Source organism: Lagenorhynchus albirostris, chromosome 7 (genome assembly GCF_949774975.1).
Source record: "Lagenorhynchus albirostris chromosome 7, mLagAlb1.1, whole genome shotgun sequence".
NCBI lineage: Eukaryota > Metazoa > Chordata > Mammalia > Artiodactyla > Delphinidae > Lagenorhynchus > Lagenorhynchus albirostris.
Window position 1 is genome coordinate 66,236,154 of NC_083101.1, and position 26,625 is coordinate 66,262,778.

The 26,625-nt window shown below is 36.1% G+C and overlaps 1 protein-coding gene across 3 annotated transcripts in view; it reads left to right on the plus strand.

Moving 5' to 3' along the window:
• The first annotated feature begins 3,075 nt into the window (after positions 1-3,075).
• Positions 3,076-26,625, plus strand: part of CNTLN (centlein) — a 331,029-nt gene continuing 307,479 nt past the window's right edge. For all 3 annotated transcript variants that reach the window (XM_060155107.1, XM_060155109.1, XM_060155108.1), the window contains exons 1-2: positions 3,076-3,454; positions 12,657-12,745. In XM_060155107.1, the coding sequence (XP_060011090.1) occupies positions 3,095-3,454; positions 12,657-12,745 (449 nt within the window). In that variant the 5' untranslated portion in view covers positions 3,076-3,094. The remainder of the gene's footprint in view (positions 3,455-12,656; positions 12,746-26,625) is intronic.

Genomic DNA, 26,625 nt, shown 5'->3' on the forward strand with positions numbered 1-26,625 from the left:
GAACAGAAATCATCACTTTTAAATATTTGAACAGAAAATTGCACAGGAGAAACACTTGATTGTTTTGGACATTTTTATTCAGGTATTATTTCAGATCTTTAACTTATCTTTCTGAGTTACAGGTGTTAATATACAGTGTTTCACACATTTCTGTCATTTTAGCAAGTAACTAATGCAAGAAAGAACGTCCTATGTATGTTTCTGAAAATGTGCAAGTTTCAGTTCTTGAAAATTGTCTGCCAGTAAAGGACTGTTAACAACTCAATAACAAAAAGACAAACAACCCATTTAATAAGTGGACAAAGGACTTGAATTGACATTTCTCCAAAGAAATAAACAAATATCTAACAAGCACATGGAAAGATGATAAATGTCATTAGTCCTTAGGGAAATGCAAATCAAAACCACAATGAGACACTATTTCCCACTCAATAGTATAACCAATATAAAAAAGGAAAATGACAAGTGTTTGTGAGGATGCAGAGAAATTGAAATTCTCATACATTGCTGGTGGGAATGTAAATGGGGCAGCTACTGTGGAAACAGGTGGTTCTTCAGTAAGTTAAACACAGAATTACCAAATGACCCAACAATTTCACTCCTAGGTATATACACAAAATATTTGAAAATAGGTGTTCAAATAATAACCTGTATGCGAATGTTCATAGTAGCTCTATTCATAATAGGCAAGATGTGGAAACAACCAAAATGCCATGAATGGATGAATGGATAAACAAATTGTGGTATATCCATAAAACGGAATATTATTCAGCTATGAAAAAGAATGAAGTACTGATACATGCTAAAAATTGAATGAAGCTTGAAAACATGCTAAGTGAAAGGAGCCAGACATAAAAGGCCACATGCTGAATGGCTTCATTTAGATGAAATATGCAGAATGGACAAAACTATAGATACAAAGCAGATTGGTAGTTACCTGGGGCAGGCTTGGGAGATAGCAGAAATGGAAAGTAACTGTTTAATAAGTAAGGGTTTTTGGTTTGGGGTGCTGAAAATGTTCTGGAACTAGATAGTGGTGATTGTTGCCTAACATTTTGAATGTACTTAACAACTTTGGATTGTTCTTTATTTGCAGCCACTTAAGTGGCTATAATGGTAAATTTTGTGTTATGTGTATTTTAGCACCAAAAAAAATTTAAAAAAATTGTCTACCTAGTCATAGATTCAGATATATCCTTCTTTTCAAATATGTTTATTTATCCATTGTACATAACAGAAGAGACTCCACTACTTTTCAGAAGAATTTTTCTATTTATTTTTCATTTTAGATGAAATGATACCCTCTGAGTGAGTACCAAATAGCCATTGAAAATGTACATTCGCATTGATTTCATGCCAAATATGTGAGTCATGTGATTAGAATTCCCATAGTCTTAAACCCAACAAAGTCTCATGTGCTATCAAACCTAATGCTGTATTTCAAGTGACAGGTATGGAGTAAGGGTAGGAATCAAAGGATGGGTTTTAGAGTTAAGTGGATCTGTATTCTAGCTTTAATACCAGATGTGGGACTTCAGACAAGGTAGAGTAATTTTTTAAATCTCAGTTTTCTTGCTAGTAAAATGGGGATAATAACATCTATTTTACCCTCATGTTGTGAGAATTGAATGAGTACATATATGAAAAGTAGTTATCACTGGACTCAGCATATAGTAAATGTTCAATATGGTAGCTACTTTTAAGACAGGCTTATATGTACTTTTTCTAGTGTAATCCTTTTATAAATTTTATTAAATATTCACCTTCAGTGGGAAGAAAGCACAATTATCCTGCCTCAGCAGAATTCTGAGTGGGAGAGTGTCTTTTGTTTTTTTAAACATCTTTATTGGAGTATAACTGCTTTTCAATGTTGTGTTAGTTTCCGCTGTATAACAAAGTGAATCATCTATATGTATACATATATCCCCATATCCCCTAGGGAGGGTGTCTTTTGATGTGCTGACTAGATTCTGGCACAAAGCGGTAATTTTGATTAAATGAAGAGGTCATCAGTTAAAACGGTCACCTCCCTATTTCCACAGTCCTCCTTAACCCATCTCAGCTCTCCAAGTACTCTGGAACCTTTTCCGCAGAGGACAGCGATCTAGCTTTCGGTAGAATTCGAGTGCTAGCTCAAGCGCATCTCCTTACTAAACTCATCACGAGTAGGACGTGTTTTAATGACAGAAAAAGAGGTTATTCAAAGTTTATAAACAAAGCCGGAAGGAAGGAAGGAAAAAAGAAGAAAAAGAGAGGATGAACAATAAAGAGAGTTGGTCTTGTTTCTTTAACCACGCTCCAAATTACTGGCTTCAAATTAGTCCAAGGATCCAAACTGTGGGAATGCGGGTCACACTCACTCTGATACGCAGCCAACTGCGTAAAGAAGCTGACATAAAACTCAAAGGAAGTCCTGACTCTTGCAAAAGACAAAGGGTGCACAAAAGATCATAATTCAAATGGGAAACCTGCCCGCTAGTTCCAGCTCAGCCCAAGGCTTTCCACATCTCCTCGACATCAGTCAGTTGGTTGTCAGCTGTACGTCAAGCAGTTTTGCTAAAGGGTTTGAAGAAAACACTTAAGTGTAAAACTTATTCCCTGATCCTCAAGGAGTTTACAACAGCGCTGGAGGGATTAGCCCTATAACTAACACTACAGGGCGGTCAATGAAACGTGACAAACGAGTTGGCAGGGGCCTTGAAGGCAGAGGAATTCACAGTTAGGGATCATTTGGGGGTAGGGGCTTGTCAAGGAAGACTTTAAGAAGTGGGATGTAAGCTAGGCGCAAAGCGGCAGGTAGGATTTTAGGCGTGCGGGAAGCCGTGACGTTGCAGGTTAAAGACTGACCAGGGCACGCGGGGATGGTGCGCGGGGCGGAGCCGCCTGACTCTTCGGGCCACGGCGCGTGCGCCGCTAACGCTCGCGCCGGGCGCGCGGCCCGTGGGAAGCCAGCCAGGACCCGCGAGCGCGAAACTCCGCGCGCCAAGGCGGGAAAAGTCGGGCGCATGCGCAGCTCGGAGCTTCGGGCTTGCTCGGATGGGGAAGGGGAGGAGGAGTTTCCTAGAGGGAACTTGACCCGTTAGTAGCCGCGGCCATGGCGGCGCGCTTGCGGCCCTCACAGCTCCCTCCGCCCGCCGCGCGACAGTTGGGGCCCGGGTCCCCACGTGTTGGGCTGGGAGCTATGGCACACGAAGTGCTAAGCGACACTTCGGGTCTTGCGGGCGCAGCGCGGGAGGGCGTCATGGACAAAAGCGATTTACCCCGGCGGGGCGAAGAAGGGTCAGAGGGCCAGCGAGGGCCAGGGCGGACAGCTGCGGCTCAGGCTCCCCTCCACAGCGCGCCCATGGGGTCCATGCGACTAGAGGGCATCTCGGTAGAGGAGGCGATGGTGACCCGGACGCAGCTGCTGGAGGAAGAGCTGAGCAGCGTAAAGGAGGAGCTGGCCGTGTGTCAGGTATCGAGGTGGCCGCCGGTCTTTCCCCTCCACAGCCGGGCCGGGGCCGGTGGGGAAATGCGCCCGTCTCCTTCTGCCTTCGGCTGCCTAGCTGCGCGGGTTTGGGACCCACCCACCTCCGCCCGGCGGCGCCCGGTGCCGGCTCCCACACCCAGCCTGGCCCGCAGCTCTGGGCTGAGGGAGGCGGCCTCGTCCGGCTCGCCGACCTCGGGCTCCCGCCCTTCTCCGGACAGTGGGCGGGCAGGGTCGGCCAAGGCGCCCTGGGTTTGGTTGACCTCACTTGGATCCCACCAAAACGCGCAGTCGCACCCCTACCGCCCCCAAGCCCAAGGTCTGTGTCGTGACTGTAGTGGTACTTGGTGCAGCAGGAGTGCAATCCCTGAGTTGAAATGTGGAATGGGAAAGTGGAAACACTCTTATTGAAATAAAACCCATGGATGAAGGAGCCTGTTTTTAATTGTCAAACCCACACTTGCCCTTGTTCTTAAGTAAAACTTAAGTTGTTAAAACAGACCAATAATTTTTAGGGAGTCTCAGGCTGGGAATTTTCATTCACAGTAGATGATGCTTAATATTTATTAACCAACTATGTTAATTCCATACTTCTGGAGAGAGAAATCTCATTTTCATCTTGCCTGGGAAAAGCATTTACTAAATCAATTGCTTTAACATTACTTTCCTGTTATTTGTAGAGTTCGTATATACCAAAGATGGCTTGACTACTCATGTTCAGAAAGATTTGATTTTCCTTTATAGTTTTGCATCCTTACCACCATCTCTTCTCCGAATTTACCAGAACCTTTAACAGGGTTGGGTGACTAAATGTTCGGAATTCACTCAACAGTAGATCTTTGAGTCACTCTGTCTTCAAGACAGAACCAATTAAGAACTGCTAAACAACAAGGTAACTTTATAAACAATATCATAAGTTTAGATTAATAAAAATTCCTGAATTTCATTCTCATAATTCTATTGGATTCTTTTGCAGGATTTTACTGATTGAGTCAAGGATGTAAAAACACAGTAGTCTTGTTCAAATTGAATATGTCTTTGCTTAAACAAGTTGGGGAGGTATTATGTGACTGCCTCCTTTTGACTTTCCATTCTCTATTCTTCACTGGGTAAGGAGCAAAGGGATAAATAAAAGACACCAAGGAATTAAAGCGTTTTGTCATCTCAGTCTTCACCTTTGGGTAGTTTAAAGATGTGAATCCATGATAAAGGGCTTTGTTACTTTGGCAAGTCCTAATCTAAGATGCTGTTTGCCCATATCTTCTACACCCTTTCTCCGCTACCCCTTACTCTGTATTTACCATAGTTATGCCCTGAGCTGGATAAGGAACTAAGATGTTTAGTTTTGTGACTGACTTGATTAAGAAATCAGTCTGTTGGAAACAGTCCAATGACCCTCTTCCCCCAATCCTTTAACTATAATATTCTTTCAAAATGGGACTACGGAAGGTGTAAGAATTGAGATGGTCATAGGTAGCCTAGAACAATGGTTCTTGAGATTTTATAGTACTGACACTGTTAGATGATCATAGGCATTCCAGTAATGTGAGATGAGGTTGGCAGTATCCCATACCATAAAACTTCAGTCAAATCATACTCCTGCTTTTGGGGAAATTTGGGAGACATAATAATTGAATTGTTTTATAAAAAGCATTTAAGTAATTAAACATTCACTTTTACATTTTTAAAATTAGTTCTTCCACTTATATATTAAGCTAGAAATCACAGTACCCAAGAACACATAGTATTAACCCCTGTGTTTTCCACAGCTCTCAAAAACTGTACCCAAGATAAGAAATTCATTTTACGTCAACCTAGTAAGTAGACACACATACACATGCATATAATTTCAGAAAGAATATTTACCCTGTGTGTCCTGAACTCTGATGTTTTCTTTTAAAATCTATTATTTAAGAAAGTGCTGCTAATGTCTACTAAATTAATTTCATAGCCCAGTAATGGACAAAATGCACACTTTGGGAAAAAGAACCCCACTAATTAATTAGTCTCTGGTCATAAGTTGCAGCTTCATTTAAATTAGTTGGTTTTCTCCCCACGTTTAACTTACAGGAATTCAATTATATGTGCTTGGTGAAGAAAAAGAAAGTGATTCCATGTACCATTCCAGTCCATTGGAATGACTCAGAATAAGCATGTAATAGAAAACAATCTGTTTCAACTGTTTCTCTTAATATGAGTATCTCATCCTACTCCATGTGATTGTGATATTTAAACTTTTTTTCATATGGCCCCAGGTTAGCAAGCAACATACACATACTTAGATGAAGAAAAAGTGGTTGATTTCAGTGTGGGAAGAAAAGTTGTCTGTATTGGATTTACTGAGAATAGGTTAGCTTCCAAATCTAGCATTTTCTAAGGAACTTTCAAAGGTACTCCAAAGATCAATTTCAGGTTCATGACAGTCACGCTTTATTCACTGATTTAGAACCTAACTTCACCATACTCTTAATTTTGATTTTGTATTTCAAGATTGTGGTCTATTTGTGACCAAGAATGGGGTTGTGGGTATGTGTATGTGCACATTTTTTACCACTTATAGAATATCAGATAAGAAAAAGTTATGTATGTGTAATGTATATATGTATAGACACACATACAGGAGTACACACACACACAAATTTATGTATATCTCAAACCATATTTCTCTTTTTAGTCACAGCCAAAAATATTTACTAAACCTATATACCAATTTCAGGTAAAGATATATTATGGCGTTTAAATGAAATATATGTGCATTACTCCAACTTTCATGATGAAATTAACTTTCATGATGTATGTGATGTTGGAATTAAGAGTATATAACTACAGAAATCAACCAGTTACATTTTTTAGTAGACCTTTAGGTGTGTTGAAACCTTGTCCAGTCATTCACAAAGAAAAAACAAAATTGAGGGATTTCCCTGGCGGTCCAGTGGTTAAGACTCCACGCTTCCACTGCAGGGGGTGCAGGTTTGATCCCTGGTGAGAAAACTAAGATCCTGCATGCGGTGCAGCACGGTCAAAAAAAGAAAAAAAAATTGAGAACATGTTGTATAATTAGAATTCTCACTGTTGTTAGGAGCTGTATTCTAATAGATGAATCTTTTTGTACAGTTATTTTTCATAATGGTAATTTAGTGAGTGGCTAGTTTGTGCCATACTTTGTAATTAAACTCTTTCCATTGTTTTCTTTGAGTTCTGGTAGGAAATTAATTTGTTTAAATATAGAAAATAGTTTTCATATGTTTGTTGAATTCATTCGTGCAGTAGAGGTCAATCGAGGGCCTATTATGTTGGCATATACTAAACTAGGTGGTGGGAGAGTAGGTACCCAGTGAAAAAGATAATTTTGTGTATCTGTGTCTGTAAAGTTGATATTTATTTCCATGTTGATAAGTGAAAGTCAAAGCCAATCCACTGCTAAGATAACTCAGACCCAAATCTTCGGGCATTTAGTCAGCTCTCATTGGCTGAGTTTAATAAACTTTGTGAGAAGGAGTAGTATTTTTAAATTTATATTTTAAATTATTTGATTCTGTGTGGAAGTTTTGTAGTAAGAATAAGGCATTTTATAATGAGTAATATTTAAGGATTTTTACTTTTAATTTTTGAAAAGAACATTTTAAATGCCCAAAGGAAAGGAAAATATAAAGATAATATGGTTGGTAGTAGTTAGTTTCCTTGTTTTAATAATGTGTGGAATAGTTTGGAAACTAGTTTTGTGTTTTTTGGGGGCTTTTTTTTTGTATATGAAGGAGCGTCTTTTTAATAATTAGAGGTATAATCCACATTGAAGATTATATAGCATTTAAATAACTAAAAAACTTACAAAAACTAATACATATTGTACAATAGTCCCACAATCCATTTGTAGCATTTTATTGCTCACAAAAGAACTTACTTCTTTTTCTCAAGTCAAGTATCACTTATACATTTGAGTATTTTTAGGTGACAAAATCTGAATACCATTGCTGATCATAAATTAATAACAAAAGAAATTAATAACTGAAGTTTAATAGAGAAATTTGGAAATTAGAAAGGTCTCCCCCTAGTGACTTCTGGGTATAAATTGTAGTTATAAATTAACAATAGACTGTTTCTGGAGGAGTCTTTTCTTCTGGTTGCTTTTTTTTCTGGCCTCTATGATAAAAACAATTTAAGGAGAGTTTGTTGTTACTTTCTCCTTGGTGGGGATTAAAGAGGAGATGTGAAATAACCATTAACCATAACAATAGCAAAAAGAAAGAGAAAAAAATGTATAAATTAATATGTAAAGATTTTTTTCATCAGATATTTATTGATTTCTTACTTTGTCATTCTAACTGTATTAGAGCTAAGTCCTTTATTAGTAAGTCACACTTACTTAAGCTGGAGTAACTCAGTTATTTTGTAAATGTTGAAAACCTACTTTTTTTTAAGTTTTTACTTTTGTTAACCTTTCTTGCTTAGTATTTTAGGTAGAGGAGTTGAGGTGAAAAATACATGTGACTCTTTACTATTTTTTTTTCTGTTTTTTTTAAACATCTTTATTGGAGTATAATTGCTTTACAATGGTGTGTTACTTTCTGCTGTATAACAAAGTGAATCAGCTATATGTATACATATATCCCCATATCCCCTCCCTCTTGCGTCTCCCTCCCACCCTCCCTATCGTACCCTTCTCGGTGGACACAAAGCACTGAGCTGATCTCCCTGTGCTATGTGGCTCCTTCTCACTAGCTATCTATTTTACATTTGGTAGTGTATATATGTCCATGCCATTGTCTCACTTCGTCCCAGCTTGCCCTTCCCCCTCCCTGTGTCCTCAAGTTTATTCTCTACATCTGCGTCTTTATTCCTATCCTGCCCCTAGGTTCTTCAGAACCTTTTTTTTTTTTTGCGGTACACGGGCCTCTCACTGCTGTGGCCTCTCCCGTTGCGGAGCACAGGCTCTGGATGCACAGGCTCCGCGGCCATGGCTCACGGGTCCAGCCGCTCCGCGGCATGTGGGATCCTCCCGGACCGGGGCACGAGCCCATGTCCCCTGCATCGGCAGGCGGACTCTCAACCACTGCGCCACCAGGGAAGCCCCCCCTTTTTTTTTTTTAGATTTCTTATATATGTGTTAGCATATGGTATTTGTTTTTCTCTTTCTGACTTACTTCACTCTGTATGACAGACTCTGGCTCCATCCACTTCACTACAAATAACTCAGTTTTGTTTCTTTTTATGGCTGATATTCCATTGTGTATATGTGCCACATCTTCTTTATCCATTCATCTGTTGATGGACACTTAGATTGCTTCCATGTCCTGGCTATTGTAAATAGAGCTACAGTGAACATTGTGGTACATGACTCTTTTTGAATTATGGTTTTCTCAGGGTACATGCCCAGTAGTGGGATTGCTGGGTCATATGGTAGTTCTATTTTTAGTTTTTTAAGGAACCTCCATACTGTTCTCCATAGTGGCTGTATCAATTTACATTCCCACCAACAGTGCAAGAGGGTTCCCTTTTCTCCACACTCTCTCTAGCATTTATTGTTTGTAGATTTTTTGATGATGGCCATTCTGACTGGTGTGAGGTGATACCTCATTGTAGTTTTGATTTGCATTCCTCTAATGATTAGTGATGTTCAGCATCCTTTCATGTGGTTGTTGGCAATCTCTATATCTTCTTTGGAAAAAAGTCTATTTAGGTCTTCTGCCCATCTTTGGATTGGGTTGTTTGTTTTTTTGATATTGAGCTGCATGACCTGCCTTTATATTTTGGAGATTAATTGTTTTGTCAGTTGCTTCATTTGCAAATATTTTCTCCCATTCTGAGGGTTGTCTTTTCGTCTTGTTTATGGTTTCCTTTTCTGTGCAAAAGCTTTTAAGTTTCATTAGGTCCCATTTGTTTATTTTTGTTTTTATTTCCATTTCTCTAGGAGGTGGGTCAAAAAAGATCTTGCTGTGATTTATGTCGTAGAGTGTTCTGCCTATGTTTTTCTCTAAGAGTTTTATAGTGTGTGGCCTTACATTTAGGTCTTTAATCCATTTTGAGTTTATTTTTGTGTATGGTGTTAGGAAGTATTCTAATTTCATTCTTCTGCATGTATCTAGCCATTTTCCCCAGCACCACTTATTAAAGAGGCTGTCTATTCTCCACTGTATATTCTTGCCTTCTTTATCAAAAATAAGGTGACCATATGTGCATGGGTTTATCTTTGGACTTTCTGTCCTGTTCCATTTATCTATATTTCTCTTTTTGTGCGGGTACCATACTGTCTTGATTAATGTAGCTTTGTAGTATAGTGTGAAGTCAGGGAGCCTGATTCCCCCAGCTCCATTTCTCTTTCTCAAGATTGCTTTGGCTATTTGGGGTCTTTTGTGTTTCCATACAAATTGTGAAATTTTTTGTTCTAGCTCTGTGAAAAATGCCATTTGTAGTTTGATAGAGATTGCATTGAATCTGTAGATTGCTTTGGGTAGTATAGTCATTTTCACAATGTTGATTCTTCCAGTCCAAGAACATGGTATATCTCTCCATCTGTTTGTATCATCTTTAATTTCTTTCATCAGTGTCTTATAGTTTTCTGCATACAGGTCTTTTGTCTCCTTAGGTTTATTCCTAGGTATTTTATTCTTTTTGTTGCATTGGTAAGTGGGAGTGTTTCATTAATTTTCTTTCAGATTTTTCATCATTAGTGTATAGGAATACAAGACATTTCTGTGCATTAATTTTGTATCCTGCTACTTTCCAAATTCACTGATAAGCTCTAGTAGTTTTCTGGTAGCATCTTTAGGATTCTCTATAGTATCATGTCCTCTGGAAACAGTGACAGTTTTACTTCTTCTTTTCCGATTTGGATTCCTTTTATTTCTTTTTCTTCTCTGATTGCTGGGGCTAAAACTTCCAAAACTATGTTGAATAATAGTGGTGAGAGTGGGCAACCTTGTCTTGTTCCTGATCTTAGTGGCAATGATTTCAGTTTTTCGCCATTGAGAACAGTGTTGGCTGTTGGTTTGTCATATGTGGCCTTTTTATATTGAGGTAAGTTCCCTCTATGCCTATTTTCTGGAGGGTTTTTATCATAAATGAATTTGAATTTTGTTGGAAGCTTTTTCTGCATCTATTGAGATGATGGTATGGTTTTTTTCCCTCAGTTTGTTAATATGGTTTATCACATTGATTGATTTGCGTATGTTAAAGAATCCTTGCGTTCCTGGGATAAACCCCACTTGATCACGGTGTATGATCCTTTTAATGTGCTGTTGGATTCTGTTTGCTAGTATTTTGTTGAGGATTTTTGTATCTCTGTTCATCAGTGATATTGGTCTGTAGTTTTCTTTTTTTGTTACTCTTTTGTTTTGAAGCAAGCTATAAGATAAATCTCCAGATAACATTGGTTTCAGGGATTTTGTAGTTTCATCAACATACCTTTTAAAAGAGCACATAATGTTACATAGTTTAACTTTTCCTTCACCAGAGGTTTATGACATGTAATTTCTCTATATATTGACATTTCTTGTCCTTAACTGAAATCATTTTAATACCTAAATGCTGAATTCTTGCTTCTAAAAGATAAAGTATGACATATAAGAATAGTTAGGTAAGGTAGTACTTTGCAGTACTCCAGCTGTCAAAAGTCTTTAAAAAACAGTCAAACAAAATGAAAGATTTGAACATTAAAAAATGAAAACATAAAAATTTAAGAAGTAAGTATGGGTAAATATATTTCCAATCTTGGAGTAGAGAAGGCCTTTTTTTAACTTGTAGAAGAAAACCATAAGCCATAATGAAAAAGATAAGTTTGAATATATAAAAATAATAACTACCTTTTCCCAAAAAGTCTCCATCATAAATAAAGTCAAATAAGCAACAACATACTGGGAAAAAATAATTATAACACATTTGGTAGACTTAAGTCCAATTTTAAGGTTTCCAATGACATTTCTTATATTTAATTGGCAGAACTCAGTCACAGAGCCCATAGGCAAGAGAGGCCAGTCTTAGTTGACAGCAAAGATCAAAAATCGTTTCTGTTACTAAGAGGAAGGGGAGAATAGATGATGTCACAGAAGTAAAACCAAACAAATAAACTACCAAACAAATATAGTATTATAAAATGAAATGTGATTTGAAAAAAATAATTAAACAGGGTAAGGGGTTTCCAGAGATTTGTGGGTTTTGGTGGCTATAAATATAGTAGTTAGGGAAGACTTCTCTTCTCTTGAAGAGGTAACATTTAAACAAAGACTTGAGCGACGTTAGGTAATAATGTACATTAAAAGGACCTGGTACAAGTAGAGCCAGAAGGTCCCTGTGAACAAGAGGGTGAGTGATAGATGAGGCTGGAGGACCAGATGTGTAGGGTCATGTGGCCTTGGTAGAGTTTGGATTGTTTTCCTAATCTGATGGAAATCCACTGGACGATTTTGAGCTGTAAGGAACCCAGGGGACCATTATAGGGAGCTAGGCAAGTGGTGGAGTTGACTCGTAGTAAGATGGTGGATAGTACTTGTTCCACTTGTACTAGGTAGAAGTGTTCAGAATTGGGATATATTTTGTAGGTAAGGCTAATAGGATTTACTAATGGTTTGGATATGAAATGTGAAGAAAGAGAGCAACCAAGATTGACTCCTAGATCTTAAGTTTTTAAACAATAAGTAGGTGGTGGTGTCATTTACTGAGATGCAGAGAGGGCAGGTTTGTAAGAGGGTAGGAAGTCAAAAACTTTATTTTGGATAAATTAAATTTGAGATGCCTATTAAGAATTGATAATATAGAGGACCTTGAAAAATGATTTTAGCGTTATGGTGGGGAGGGAAGTCTGACTGGAGGAGGTTACAGAGTGAGTGGGGAGTGAGGAAGAAGAGACCATGATTGTAGGCAGCTGTTTCAAGGAATTTTGCTGAAAAGGGCAGCTGAAAATGGAGCAATAGTTAGAGGACAGTCTCATTTTAGAACAAATTTACCTTGATATTCAGCCCTTCAGCCTTTGCACCCTCAAATGTGAGTAGGAGAAATAGTAAAATAAATGTGGGTTACCAGTGTAAGAACTTTTTAAAATAAAGCTTTCCCGTTATACTTTTCAAGAATCTGTTTTATAGTTATAGAACTAGGGATCAAGTAATTACATTTTTCATTTTTTAATTTAATGCAGTATCTTGCCTTCTCTGCTGTAGCTACAAAGCAATGAATTTAAAATATCTTTTATTTCTTTAAGGCTGATAAAGAATTCGTATGGTCTTTGTGGAAACGTCTCCAGGTGACAAACCCAGATCTCACGCAAGCAATCAGTTTGGTTGTGGAAAGGTGAGTTTCCAAGTTATTTTTTTCATCAGTATTTAGTTTGTTGAATTTGTTTTTCTTCATTATTAAAATTAACACTTGGCATTAATCCCCTGAAGAGATTCATTTGATTTCCAAAGGAATGTTGAGCATGATATTATAATTACTGGATTTATTTCAAGGTGTGTCAGTTTGCTAAGTACAGCTAGGCCTTATCTTCTACTCATATTCTGACATATTTGGGAAGTTTGCAGGTAAGAGAGACACTTTGTGTGTATGTGTTTGTGTGTGTGTGTATATTTTAAGCTCTTACTACTCAACTTTAAAAATTGGAGAAGTTCCTGTTGTTTGGCTTCAGAGACTGACCCTGTAGGCAACTTCCTAGACATGATCCTTCCTAGACATGGCTCAGTTTTCCCCTAAGATAATTGCAGTGTGTATTTGAGAGCCTGGGTTGACCTTGCCAGAGTAGAGTAAGTGTTCCGGAATAGGTTGAGAGATTTCCGTATTACCCTGGAGGGGATGCCCAGTCATTTAACTATAGATTATTGGGCCTCTCCTTGGTCATTAGAAACAGTGGAGTGATGCTGGGTACTTCTTATCAAACATTTGGTATACAGTAGTCTCATGACACGTAGATAGCAATTAAAACACTTGCTTTCCTATTAAATGGATATCATTATATTTCCTAAATGAGAAGCTAAGCATATGGTTGCCTTTTCTTTTTTTTAATTGGAATTATGATTATATAATCTGAATATCAGTTTTTGATAACTTGAAGTATATTCACCTTTGGAGTCGCTAGCCCTGGGATCATTCTAATATTGTCTGGAATTTGACTTTGAAAAATCTATGATACATACCCATGGCTAATTTTACCATCCTTGGTTATCGTGAAATCTTAAAACAGAATAACTAGTTTCTTCTCATGGTCTTGTATGTCTAATTCATCAATGAGATTTTCCTTTTGATGATCAGAATTAAGTATTTTGTTGAAGTACCCTTATTAGTTCCTCAGTCATTCTAGAGATTAAATGTGATCTCTCTCAGTTTTACTGTTTTTTAGCAGAATAGGACTTCAGAAGATATATTCTTGGGATTTCTTTTGTCATTTCTGTGATTCTTTCATTATCCTCCTCTCCTTTTAGTTGTATACATTTTTCAACTTTCTAATTTATTTTTTACAACTTTCTAAAGCGATTCTTAATTTTCCCTTTACTCTTGGTTGAGACAGAACCAAATAATAAATTATTGTTAGGTCATCTTTCTCATTCTTTAAGATTTTTATTTTTTACATTTTATAATATACATAATATGCGGTCACATAAAAGTATATCAACAATTTATAAATAAATATACACATATATTTTGGGGTGGGTACTCAAAAGCCTTTTGCTCATAAGATATGTAATGGAAAATTTTGGAGATTACTGCTTTACAGCTATAATCTTGAAAATTTAATGTGCATAAGGTATACTTGGAAAATTTCTTTTTTAAAATTTTTTAATTTTTAAAATTTTTATTGGGCTATAGGGGATGGGTTGAGAAATATCTCTGCAAGTTATGCCCTACTAGGGAAATGTCCATTCTAATTTTCCTGGGATAGCTTTTGGAGCTTTTTCTTTTTCTTGGAGCTGCTGCTCTTGCTGGCAGCAGCCTCTTCAGGTCCACTGCTGAGTGGCTCCTCCTTGGAAGAGAATTTCCTCTTTTCCTTGGGGACTGGAAAATTTCTTAAAATGCAGGTCTCTGGAACTTTCCCCTGATCTACTGAATCTTTAGGGATGAGGCCCAGGAGTCTTTAAAATAAGCTTTCCAGGTAATTCTGGTGTCCATAGATCTGATGTCCAGGTAATTCTGATGTCCACAATGAGATACCTTGGAATTTGAATTGACTTTTGAAATTGGAAACTTGTAATTTGCATTTATAATTTTATAATTATGTAAATATTATTTCCTTGAGAACCATGTGGTGTGTTTGGACCTGTTGATAAGGGAAATGGTATGACAAAAAAAGAATATTCCAAATATCAAAGTCAAATAGAATATCTTTCTTTATAGTCCATTAATTACCCAAATTATGCTACATTTAAGTTATTTTATATTTGTGCCTTGGTCTTCCTGGACAACATTTTTTCCTCCTGGAATTTCTAATTGCTTTTCTTTTCTGCTATTTCTTAGCATAAAGAATGTCAGTGTTCAGACATTTGAATAATGGGCTGAAGACATTCTTCCTTGGGCCCTTTGGTTTATGGTATGAATTTTGGCCAATTGCTTTCTAAACCTACTCATAGCTGCCATCCTCGGATTTCTTCTTATTGTACTCCTGAACTAGTGCCACAGTTTCTAAGATCCTACGTCTTCCTTTTTCTTTTGTTGGATTGTATTTTCAAAATTTTTTTCTCAGAAGGGATGCATAAGTGGTCCACTTTCTGACTCTTTACGTGCCTAAAATGTCTTTCTTTTGTCCTTATGTTTGGTTGATACTTAGCTGAACATAAAATTTTAAGTACATTTAATTTCCCTCAGATTTTTTGAAGTATAGCTTTGTTATCTTCTTTTAGCATACAGTGGTGTTATCAAGTGTATGTGTGATCCCAGTGCAAGTGAGATTCTTATTTCTTTCTAGGTAGCTTGCTTAAAGTTTTTAGGATTTTCTCTTCATATATATGATATTTTAAAATTTCAACATCATCTTTTAATTTGAGTCTTTTAAAAATTCAAACTTCTCAGCCTTTGTGGGTTCTTTCAATATCAAGACTGGAGATTTTATTTCAATTGAAGAAAAATATGATTCTTATATTTTCCCCCTTTGTCTGTTCTTTCCTTCTGTACTCTGTTAGAGATTGGACCTTCTGGACTTGGCCTTCTTTTCTGTCATATTTTCCATCTTTTAGTTTTGTCTCCTGAATGGTCTTCTTACATTTTCTTCCATCAGTACATGGATTTTTTTCCATTTACCCTATTTAGTTATTTGATTTTTTTTTAGTTTTAGAAATCAAAATTTTACTTCTAAGAAATTTCTTATTTGATGTTTCCTTTTTCATAGCAGTCTTCTTTAAAAGGATAAGTTTTTAATCTTTGTCATTATAATTTTTAAGTTCTTCTCTGTTTCTTACATTATCTTTGTTTCCTGTTGGGTAACTTCTGTTTGTTCCTACTCTTTTACTTTAATGCTGATAGTTTTCTTCAAGTGTTTGATGATTCTTTACTGACTGTTCATGTTTTTGTATGAAGGTCTATATTGCTTAATGTAGAAATGTTGCTTTTAATGAGTTTACTTTGCATTTTTATATAACTGTTACCAAGAGGCTTCTCATCTGAATGAAAGGATTGACTATGGGCATTGTGTAAGAGAAGGGAGGGGACTATCAACAAGCTTTCCTGAGGGATGTATGGCAAATGGGCTTCACTGTACAGAATGAGGAGTAGGCTCTTAAGTCAGTCACTTCTCTGATTGTATTGTTTGTCCCAACAACCATAGTAGGGACCTTTTTCAGGAACATGGTTCTTTTGAAAGTAGCCTTGGGCCATTTGTTATAGGCAAATACTGCAGGTAGCTGTTCTGAACATGGATGAATGGGAAGCCCAGATTTTTGATTAATGGTTCCTTAGTCATCTTGATTCCTGTGGACTTCTGCTCTCCATACTTACTAATTGGGTAATTAGAGCCTATCTGAGCCTCTTCCAGTAAAAAATAGCTTCCTTTTCCATTGTAGACACTATTTGGATTTTTCTCCTCTGGGTTTGTCTCAGTGAGTCCATCCTTCTGTCTTTCAGATATTTGTCCGTTTTGGACCCTTTTTCTTATTTCCAGGCTAATAGACTCAAGGCAGTGTGATTTGGGCAAGTCAGTGACATGTTGTCAGTTCATTATTTTCAAGACGAATATAATTATTATTCAAAAGAAAATAATATTTTTAGAGTTACAATATATTCTATTATTTTGATATGCCATATTATTTAATCAGTGTCTTGTTGTTGTACATTAAGGTTCCTTTTTTTATGAAAATTGTATGATGATGCTGTGATAAATGGCCTTGTGGATAAAGCTTTGCCAGAATCACTGGTTTTAACCAGTGGTGCCAATGACATAGTAGATGGAGGCTGGGATTGCTAAACATCCTGAAATAAATAGGATAATCCCGCTCAATTAAATAACCCTCAGAGACTTTGAGGGTTCAGTTCCAGACCACTGTAGTAAAGTGAATATTGCAGTAAAGCAAGTCACACAAATTTTTTGTTTTCAAGTGCATATAAAAGTTATGTTTATATTGTAGTCTATTAAGTGTGCAACATTATGTCTAAAAAACAACGTACGTAATTTAAAAATATTGCTAAAAATGCTGTCATCTGAGTCTTCAGAGAGTTATACCCTTTTTTCAATAGTAACATCAAAGATCACTCACTGATCACAGATTATCATAACAAATATAATAATGAAAAAGTTTGAAATATTGTGAGAATTACCAAAATGTGACCCAAAGACATGAAGTAAATTTTGTTGGAAAAATGGCGCTGGTAGACTGGCTTGATGCGGGGTTTCCACAAACCTTCAATTTGTAAAATGCAGTATTTGTGAAGCGCAGTAAAGCAAAGTGCAATAAAATGAGGTATGCCTGTACTGCTTCAAATGCCCTTGGTACCCATTTGGAAAAATGCTGGTCTTATCAATAATTCTTTACTTTTTTGCCTTTTTGGTACTCTATTATAATGTCCTTGTAAGTTTTTTGGTGGGGTGTCTGTTTACATATTTTTGTTTTTTGTGTGCATGTGTTTTTATTATGGAAAATTTTAATTTGATGCAAGGGTAGAGAGAATACACTAATGAACTCCCATGTTTACTCATCAACCAGCTTGGACAATTATCAGCACATGACCAATCTTGTTTCATCTATAAACTTCTACTTCCTTTCTGCTCCTCTGCTCCCTCTACCACAGTGGATTATTTTGAGGGAAATCCCAGACATCCTGTTACGTTACCCACAATTCCATTGGTGTTTACAGTCAGTTCTTGTTATTCACAGGAGTTATGTTTTATAAAGTCATGTGAACACTGAATTAGCAAACATGGAAATATTGCTCCTAGGGGAGATAAAGGATTCAGTTCCTATGAGCCTCTGGTCACAACATTTTGTCAACTGATCAACATATAACCTTGCTTTACATGTGTTTCTATTTAAAGACATCTTATTTAATATATATTGTTTATTTATTACTATTGAGCTCATGACCAATGGTACTGTAACTCATGCCTGAACACAGTTTATCTAACACAATTTTTTCTCCATATGCAAGTCACAGCCTTCTTGCACTTAGGAACACTAGACAGCACTTCAGCACTATGCTTAGTGGTCATTTGAAACAGTGAAATCATCAACAGAAGGGCAGAAATGTGAAAAATGTGGTACTAGATAGACCATGAGAAGAATACTTGTTTATAGTATGAGAGCTGAAATAAGAAGACAGAGCATCCCCTAGTTTGACCTCAGCTGGGAATATGTGGTTCAGGTGACTTAAATTTTTCACCACTTTCTGCATGTCTGCAAATGACTGAAAAAGTGCAATGGTATTGATTTTAGGCTTAAAATAAGTTTTAGTGAGTAGGAAAGTTCACGAATTCTGAATCTATGAATAAGGATTGACTCCATCTCTAAAAGATAAGGCCTTTTGAAAACATAACCATGATATCTGTATCATACTTAGAATTCTATAGTTATTCCCTAATGTAATAAAATATCCAGTTTTCAGATTTCTCCAATTCTCTCGTAACTTTTTTTGAAAGATGGTTTGTTTCTATGAGGACTCAAACATAGTCTACCTACTGAGTATACAGGTTCCTTTTCCTCCTCTCCGTCTTTCTCTCTTTTTATTTGCAACTTATTTTTGCAATCAGTTGGATTATTTATCCTGTAGAGTTTCCCACATTCTGGACTTTTTTGATTATAATCTTTTTTACTCTGTAATTATCATAAATTTTTAATGAGACCTAGAGGTTTATTCAGTTTCAGGTTTGATGTTTTGGCAAAGAAATCTTTGGTGTAATATGATTCTTACCACATCATATTAGGAGACACATAATGTATTATCCAAATCTCTTTTTTTTGTGTTGTTAAGTTTGATCACTGGATTATATCTCTAATTTAGAATAGCCTATACTCTTCTTTTTCTTCTTTTAATGGATAAGTTTGGGTAATGTTGCCATCTTAACAATGTTAAATCTTCTATATTATGAGCATGGGATGTTTTTCCAGTTACTATTTGTTTGTCCTAAAATTTCTTTCAATACTGTTTTATAGTTTTCAGAGTATGTTTTGCACCTTTTTGGATAAATTTATTAATATTTTATTCTTTCTGATTTTATTATAAATGGAATTGTTTTCTTAAGTTTATTTTCAGATTGTTTAGTTTAAGTGTATAGATTACAATTGATTGTTTTACATTGATCTCTTATCCTGCAACTGTGCAGAACTCATTTTTCAGTTCTAAGTTTTTGGGTAGATTCCTTAGGATTTTCTACTTACAAGATCATATCATCTGCAAATAGAAATAGTTTTGTTTCTTCTTTTCCAAACTTGATGCCTTTTATTTCTTTCTCTTGGCTACTTGCCCTGGTTAGAATTTCAATACATTGTTGAGTAGAAGTGGCCAGAGCAGACATCTTTGTCTTATTACTGATCATAGGGAGAAAGCACCCACTCCTTCACCATTAAGTATAAAGTTATCTCTCAGTTTTTCATAGATGTCCTTTAGCAAGTTCAGGAAGTTCCCTTCTATTCCTAGTTTGTTAAGTGTTTTTATTATGAAAGGCTATTGAATTTTGTCAAGTATATTTTCTGTATCTATTGAGATGATCATGTGCTTTTTGTTTTCTATTTTAGTGATATGATTTATTATAATAATTGATTTTCAGATGTTAAACCAACCTTACATTCCTGGAATAAATTCCACCTGATCATGATACATAATTCTTTTAATATGTTACTGGATTTGGTTTGCTAGTATTTTGTTGAGGACTTTTGCATCTGTATTCATAAGAGGTATTAGTCTGTAGTTTCCTTTTCTTATGACGTTTTTGTGTGTTTTTTGTATCAAGGTAATACTGGCTTTATAAAATGGGTTGGGAAGTATTCTCTTCTCTTCTATTTTTTGGAAGGTTTTTTGAAGCACTGGTATTAATTCTTCTTTGAATGGTTGGTAGAATTCAGTGGTGAACCCCTCTAGCCCTATACTTTTGTTTGTGGGTAATTTTTTTTTATTACAAATTGAATTTCTTTACCTATTACAGGTCAACTTGGGATTTTATTTTTTCTTGAGTCACTTTTGGTATTTGTGTTTTTCGAGAAATTCACCCATTTCTTCTAAGTATCTAATTTGCTGATGTACAATTTTTCAGAGTATTCCGTTATAATTCTTTTTAGTTTTTATTAGGTTATTAGTAATATACCCTTTTTTATTTCTGATTCTGGTAATTTGAGGCTTTTCTTTTTTTTAATATTGTCAGTATAGCTAAAGGTTTGTCAGTTTTGTTGATCTTTTCAAACAACCAGCTTTTGGTTTTCATTCATTTTCTGTATTGTTTTTCTATTCTCTATTTCATTAATTTCATCTCTAATCTTTATTCCTTCCTTCTATTTGCTTTAGGTTTAGTTTGCTCTTATATTTTTCAGTGTCTTATGGTAGAACATTAAACCTAATGTTGACTTAGGACCTTTCTTCTAGCTTAATATAGGTATTTATAGCTATAAATTTCTTTCTAAGCACTATTTTAGCTGCCTCCCATGCATTTTGATATTTTGTTCCTTCATTTTTACTCATCGTACAGTATTTTCTGATTTGTCTTTTGATTTCCTCTTGACCCATTGCTTTTTTAATAATGTGTTGTTTAATTTCCACACATTTGTGAGTTTTTCTATTTGACTTCCAGTTTTATTCCATTGTGGTCAGAGAACATATTTTGCATTATTTCTAACCTTTTACATTTATTGAGTATTTTAAAAATAGTCTAGCATATGGTTTATCCTGAAAATGTTCCACGTGCACTTGAAAATGATATATATTTAACTGTCATTTTTTAGAAGAGTATTCTAATGATGTCAGGTCTAGTTTGTAGTATTGCTCAGGTCTTCTATTTTCTTGTTGATCTTCTGTCTAGTTGTCTATCCATTATTGAAAGTGGTTATATTGGGATTCTCCAGAGAGCACAGAACAAAAAGGATGTGTGTGAATGTATATATAGAAAGAGACTTATTATAAAGAATTGGCTTATATGATTTTGGAGACTGGCAAGTCCACATCTGCAGTGTGGGCTGTTAGGTTTGAGACTGGGAGAGTTGATGGTGCAGATAAAGGCAGTCTGCTGGAGATTTCTTGTTCAGGGAGGCTGGTCTTTTTGTTCTGTTCAAGCCTTCAACTGATTGGATGAAGCCCACTTACATTATGGAGGGCATTATGCTTACTCACAGTCCACCAATTTAAACATTAATCTCATCCAAAAATACCCTCCAAGTTGACACATAAAATTAACCATCACAGTAGGATATTGAAGTCTCCAACAATTATAATTGAATTGTCCATTTCTTCTTTCATGTCTGTCATTTTTGCTTCATGTATTTTGGTCCTCTGTTATTAGGTATGTATATGTTTATAACTGTTATATCTTCCTGATGGATTGACTCTGTCAGGGACTTGTTATAAAATGTGCCTCTTTTTCTTCAGTGACTTTTTTGTTTAAAGTCAATTTTGTCTGATATTAGTATATTTACTCCAGCTTTCTTGTGGTTATTATTTGCAAATTGTTTTTCTTATCCTTAACTTTCAATGTATTTATGTCTTTGAATCTTTCTTTTGCATTACGTAAATATTTTCTAATGTAGCATTTTAATTTAATGAATTTTTCACTATATTTTTTGAGATATTTTTTTCTTTTAGTTAATGCTCTAGGGTTTGCTCTATGTATCTTAACAAAATCAGCTTCAGATTTAGCCAAGCTTAATTCCAGTGATATATAGAAACATTACTGAAATACAGCTATATTCCCTTCAATTCCTTTGGTATTGTTATACATATTATCTATTAATATGACAAAAACAACAATGCATTGTTATAATTATTGCTTTATTATTCAGTAGTCATTTCCTTAGCCCAATAGAACTTTGCTACAGCTGACCTCATTTATGCTGTTATTGGCAATTATATTACACATATGATACATTTTTTATATGTTTTGAGCCTGTCGATACATTGTGTGCATATTATTTTAAGCAGTTGCTTTTCAAATCAGTTAGGAGAAGAAAGTAGAAAGAAAACGTACTTTTAAACTTTTGTTATGTTTATATAATTACCTTCACCAGTAAATGTTTTCACATGTGGATTCAAATTATGGTCATCCCTCAATATCCACAGGAGATTGGATTCTGGAACCCCACAGATACCAAAATCCTAGGATGCTCAAGTCTCTCATATAAGATGGTGTAGTATTTGCATATAACCCATGCATATCCTCTGTAAACTTGAAATCATCAGCATCTCTAGATTACTTATAATAACTAATATAATGTAAATGCTATGTAAACAGTTGCCAGCACATGGCAAATTTGAGTTTTGTTTTTTGGAACTTTCTGAAAAATTTTTTTTCAAATATTTTTGAGTTGCAGTTGATTGATTCCATGGATGTGGAACCCATGGACATGGAGGGCTGACTGTACTGTCTTGGTTCACTTGGTTCTTTTACAATTTCTTTCTCCTTTTGATTTTCTCTATTTGGTGTAATATTCTTATGATACCTTTCTTTACTTTTTAAACCATAGTTTCCTTTAGTTTTGTGAATATATTTATAATGGCTATTTTGAAGTCTTTTTTCTTTTTCCCAAGTGTGGTCACTCTCCCAGATAGTTTCTGTTGCCTGCTTTTCTTTCCTGGTGTCTGGGTCATATTTTTCTGTTTCTTTGCATGACTTATAATTTTTTTGATGGGAAGTGGTTGAGACATTGTATTGTAGCAAATTTGGTTACTGTTCTGCACCCTTCTCCTCCAAACTTGTTTATGTGATTGGCGACCAACTGGATTATTTTAGTAAAGTCTCTTTCCCCTCCCACAATGTTAAGTCACGGATGTTGCTCCTAAGGAGGGTGCAGCTTTGGGTATGCTCACAGTCACCCTAGGCTGACAGTGATTTTGGCTCTCCTCCTTTCTTTTCTTGACCACAACCAGTTGTTAAACTTCACAAATTGGTGGCTGATTGCTCAATTGTTTTCAACAATGCCCTAGAGCATAAAATGCTCTAAAAACCAATTTAATCAAATTGTGGCTCCTTTGATATTTCTGAGTCAGTGTTTGATATTATTTTCCACCCTTGAAGGACTTCTTTCATCTGTCTTATAACTCATTTCTCTCCTGCAAATCAGCAGGCCTACAGTTTAGCCTGTATCTTAACTCTCCTTCCAATTGACTTTCACCATAACCTGACTCTTCTTCAGAGTGCCTTTAGGCTTGAACTTCTCTACACTGTGATGCAAATGAAGTAATTTCCCTTTGGGAAGAGATTAGGATCTGTGTGTTTTATATCCTGCCTCTCTACCCTGTATTCCCAACCAGGCAAAATCTGAGCCAAGCCTCTGGAGCTGGAGGTGGGACCATATGATACTTCTCTGAGTGATACCTCCGTTCTACGTGCTGATTGCAGTAGTCTTACGTTCTCTTGGCTTGCTTCTCCTGGTGTGGGACCACTGCGTCATAAGCTGGGGCAAGGGAGTTTGGGTCTCCAGCATTCTCACTGCTCTGCACCTGAGGTAGAACTTTTATTACACAAACAGAGGCTGGGCAGAAGAATGGGTCCTCACGGCTCAACTGCACTTGCCTAGGACTTGGCCTCAGCCACAGTTACCTCAGGGATGGGGAAGGTTGGGGAGGGGAGGATGAGAAATGGTGATATGTTGCTCTTCCTAGGAAAAAAGGTCTCTGACTGGGAACCTGGGGGAGATGGAATCTTGTTGTCTTGGCTACAGCAATCTGGAGTCAACTCTTCACCTTGATGACCTGGGAGGGTAGAAGGAGGGAATGATCTTGGTTCAGATACCATAAGAGGCTTTAATTTTTTTTTTTTTAAATAGCAGTCACCAGTTTCACTAGGTGGTAGATTAGTGAGCTCCTCACACTGTCATGTGAGAAGTCAGTCTCCCAGTGTTTGTTCTTTTGAGCTGCTAAATTCTGGGGTAATTTGTTATCTAGCAGTAGACAACTTATACACTGGATCAAAAGACCTATACAATTATACTTGTTAAATACTGCCAAATTGTTGTGCCAGTTTGTACTTCCACTAGCAATGTAAGAAGGTGTCTATTTTCTCCACATCCTGGCCATCTCATTGTTTTCAAATTTTTGTATCCTTGTTTATCTGAAAGGTAAAAAATGATATTCTGAAATAGGTTTTACTTGCGGTTTTGTTATTATGTGTGAGTGAAGACTAAGAGCCATTTTATATCTTTTTCTGTGGACTTCTTATTTTATATATCTTTCTGTGTCCCTTACCTGGGCATTTCTAATTCATGTCCTATGGTGCTCTTCAAATTCAGTATATTATCTCTAGAACTTATTGGCTTCTCCTTTGAGTTTTTTTACTACCTAACTTTTTCACTACCACAAACATGCCATTTTCTTCCTTTTCTTTAAATTTCACATCTTAAGGGTAATCTTTGATATCTTTTGGTCTCTTTTGAACAGAAAATCAATTCCCAAGTTCAGTCACTTTCTCTTTTGCAGTGTCACTCAAATACAGTAATTCCTCTGTGTCCTTAACTTCCAAACCCTCCATCTAGGCTCTTAATATCTCAGCTCTGAACATCTTATTGATTTCTTTCTCAAACATCAGTTCTGTTTTACATCTTCACTTTGAGACAAAGCAAGAGATAGGGCACCAAAAAATTTATAAAATTCTAGGACCTTTTAAATAGATACCTAGAGGAAACATTACCTTTTGGCATGGATGCCTAGGGGACACCAAATGTTGCAAGGAAATAGGACTATGAGATTTAGAAATGCATGGCCATCATTAAAACAGCTATCTCTAGTATATTTACTCATTCAAAAAATATCAATTGTGTGTTGTGTGAGTGTCAGACACTATTCTAAAAGTTAGAGAAAGCTCCGTGTTTGGCTGTTAAGGAGTACTGTCTAGTCAGAAAGATATTTGTAGAAAGAGACAATTTGTTATAGAGTTTGCTCAGTAATATGATAAATGTATTCATATTTATGTAATTATTTCTTTCCTTGATCTGGAAAAAGATGTAATAAGAATTATTACTAATTATCTTTAGGTAGAAGTTTATGTTGCTGAAAATAAAACTTTGATTTTCTTAATAGAATGATATAATACAAATAGAAAACATTTGTGTATATTATATTTTCCTTATGAATTTATTTGTAGAAAATATTACTTTCTATGATTTATAGATACTTGAGATTACCTGTATTTTATGAGTTTATTATGAACTGCTGCTGCCAAAAGCACATTTTGGATATATCACTTCTTAATTAGCCCTGCAAATCTGATTTCCTTGCTATTATGTATAAACTCTCACTTAACAGTATCATTAGTGGCATAAGAGTACAACCACTGTATTTTAATTTTGAATGCGTAAGGAAACATTACAACTTGAATAGGTAGGAATGATAAACATTGAAGAATCAGTAATATGGAGTTTCAGAGAATATCAATACATTAGGAACTTGAATTGTTCAACTTTTCTTTGGATAACTAAAAAGGTATTATAGTGATTTTTGTGACTCAGCCAAATTTGTGCTTCAGACAGAAACTTCATCCTGACTTTTAAAATTAATAATACATTACTTTGTCAATAAAGAACACTATTTTGAGTTTGAAGTAGAACAATAGAAACTGCTATTATTTTGCTTACTAACATTATGTAAATAATTTTTTTGACTTATCCAATACTATACAGTCCTGCATTTTGTGTAGCTCTCCCTTAAGGTACTGCACTTGTGATCCACCTAGAATGACAAAGAATCCAGGAAGTGGCTTTCTCTTTTTTGTTGCTACTAATCCATTCAGAGTTGGGCTATAGTTTTCTTAATCTTCTTACAGTCCTCTTAATCTTTCTCTCTCTCTCTCTGTCTCTGTCTCTGTCTCTCCATTTGCTACTGGTTCTAATCTCTTTGTCTTGCATACTTTCTGTTCTTTCTTTTCTGTTATTTGATATATATTTAAATGTCTGAGGGCAATGACCTAACTAAGTATGGTCTGTAGACTTGTGTCAGTAGCAAACACTAAGGAACATGTATCAGAATGTAAATCAAACTTATGCCTTCTTCTATGAGAAAGTCTTGTTATTTATACTGCCTTATTTCATAGCAGACCAGTAATAACCAATTCACAGCCCTGCATTTTGAGTAGTACTGCCTTACATTGCTGCACTGTGATATGTACCACCTTCACTAGAGATACTCTAAGCTCTGAGTAGAACAGAATAAATTATGACGAGAACCAGAATAGTAGTCTTCAGGGAATCACCAACAATTCTTGAGGCCATAATTAAACATACAATTGAGGAAAATGCATCATAAAACTGCTGTTAAATTTAAAGTTTTGTGGGGGACCTTCAAGATGGCGGAGGAGTAAGACGTGGAGATCACCTTCCTCCCCACAGATACATCAAAAATACATCTACATGTGGAACACCTCCTACAGAACACGTACTGAAGGCTGGCAGAAGACCTCAGACTTCCCAAGAGGCAAGAAAATACCCATGTACCTAGGGCAAAAGAAAAAACAGAGATAAAAGAATAGGGATGGGTCCTGCACCTCTGGGAACTCTGGGAGGAAAAGTTTCCACACACTAGGAAGCCCCTTCACTGGCAGAGACGGGGGGTGGGTGGGAGGGAAGCTTCGG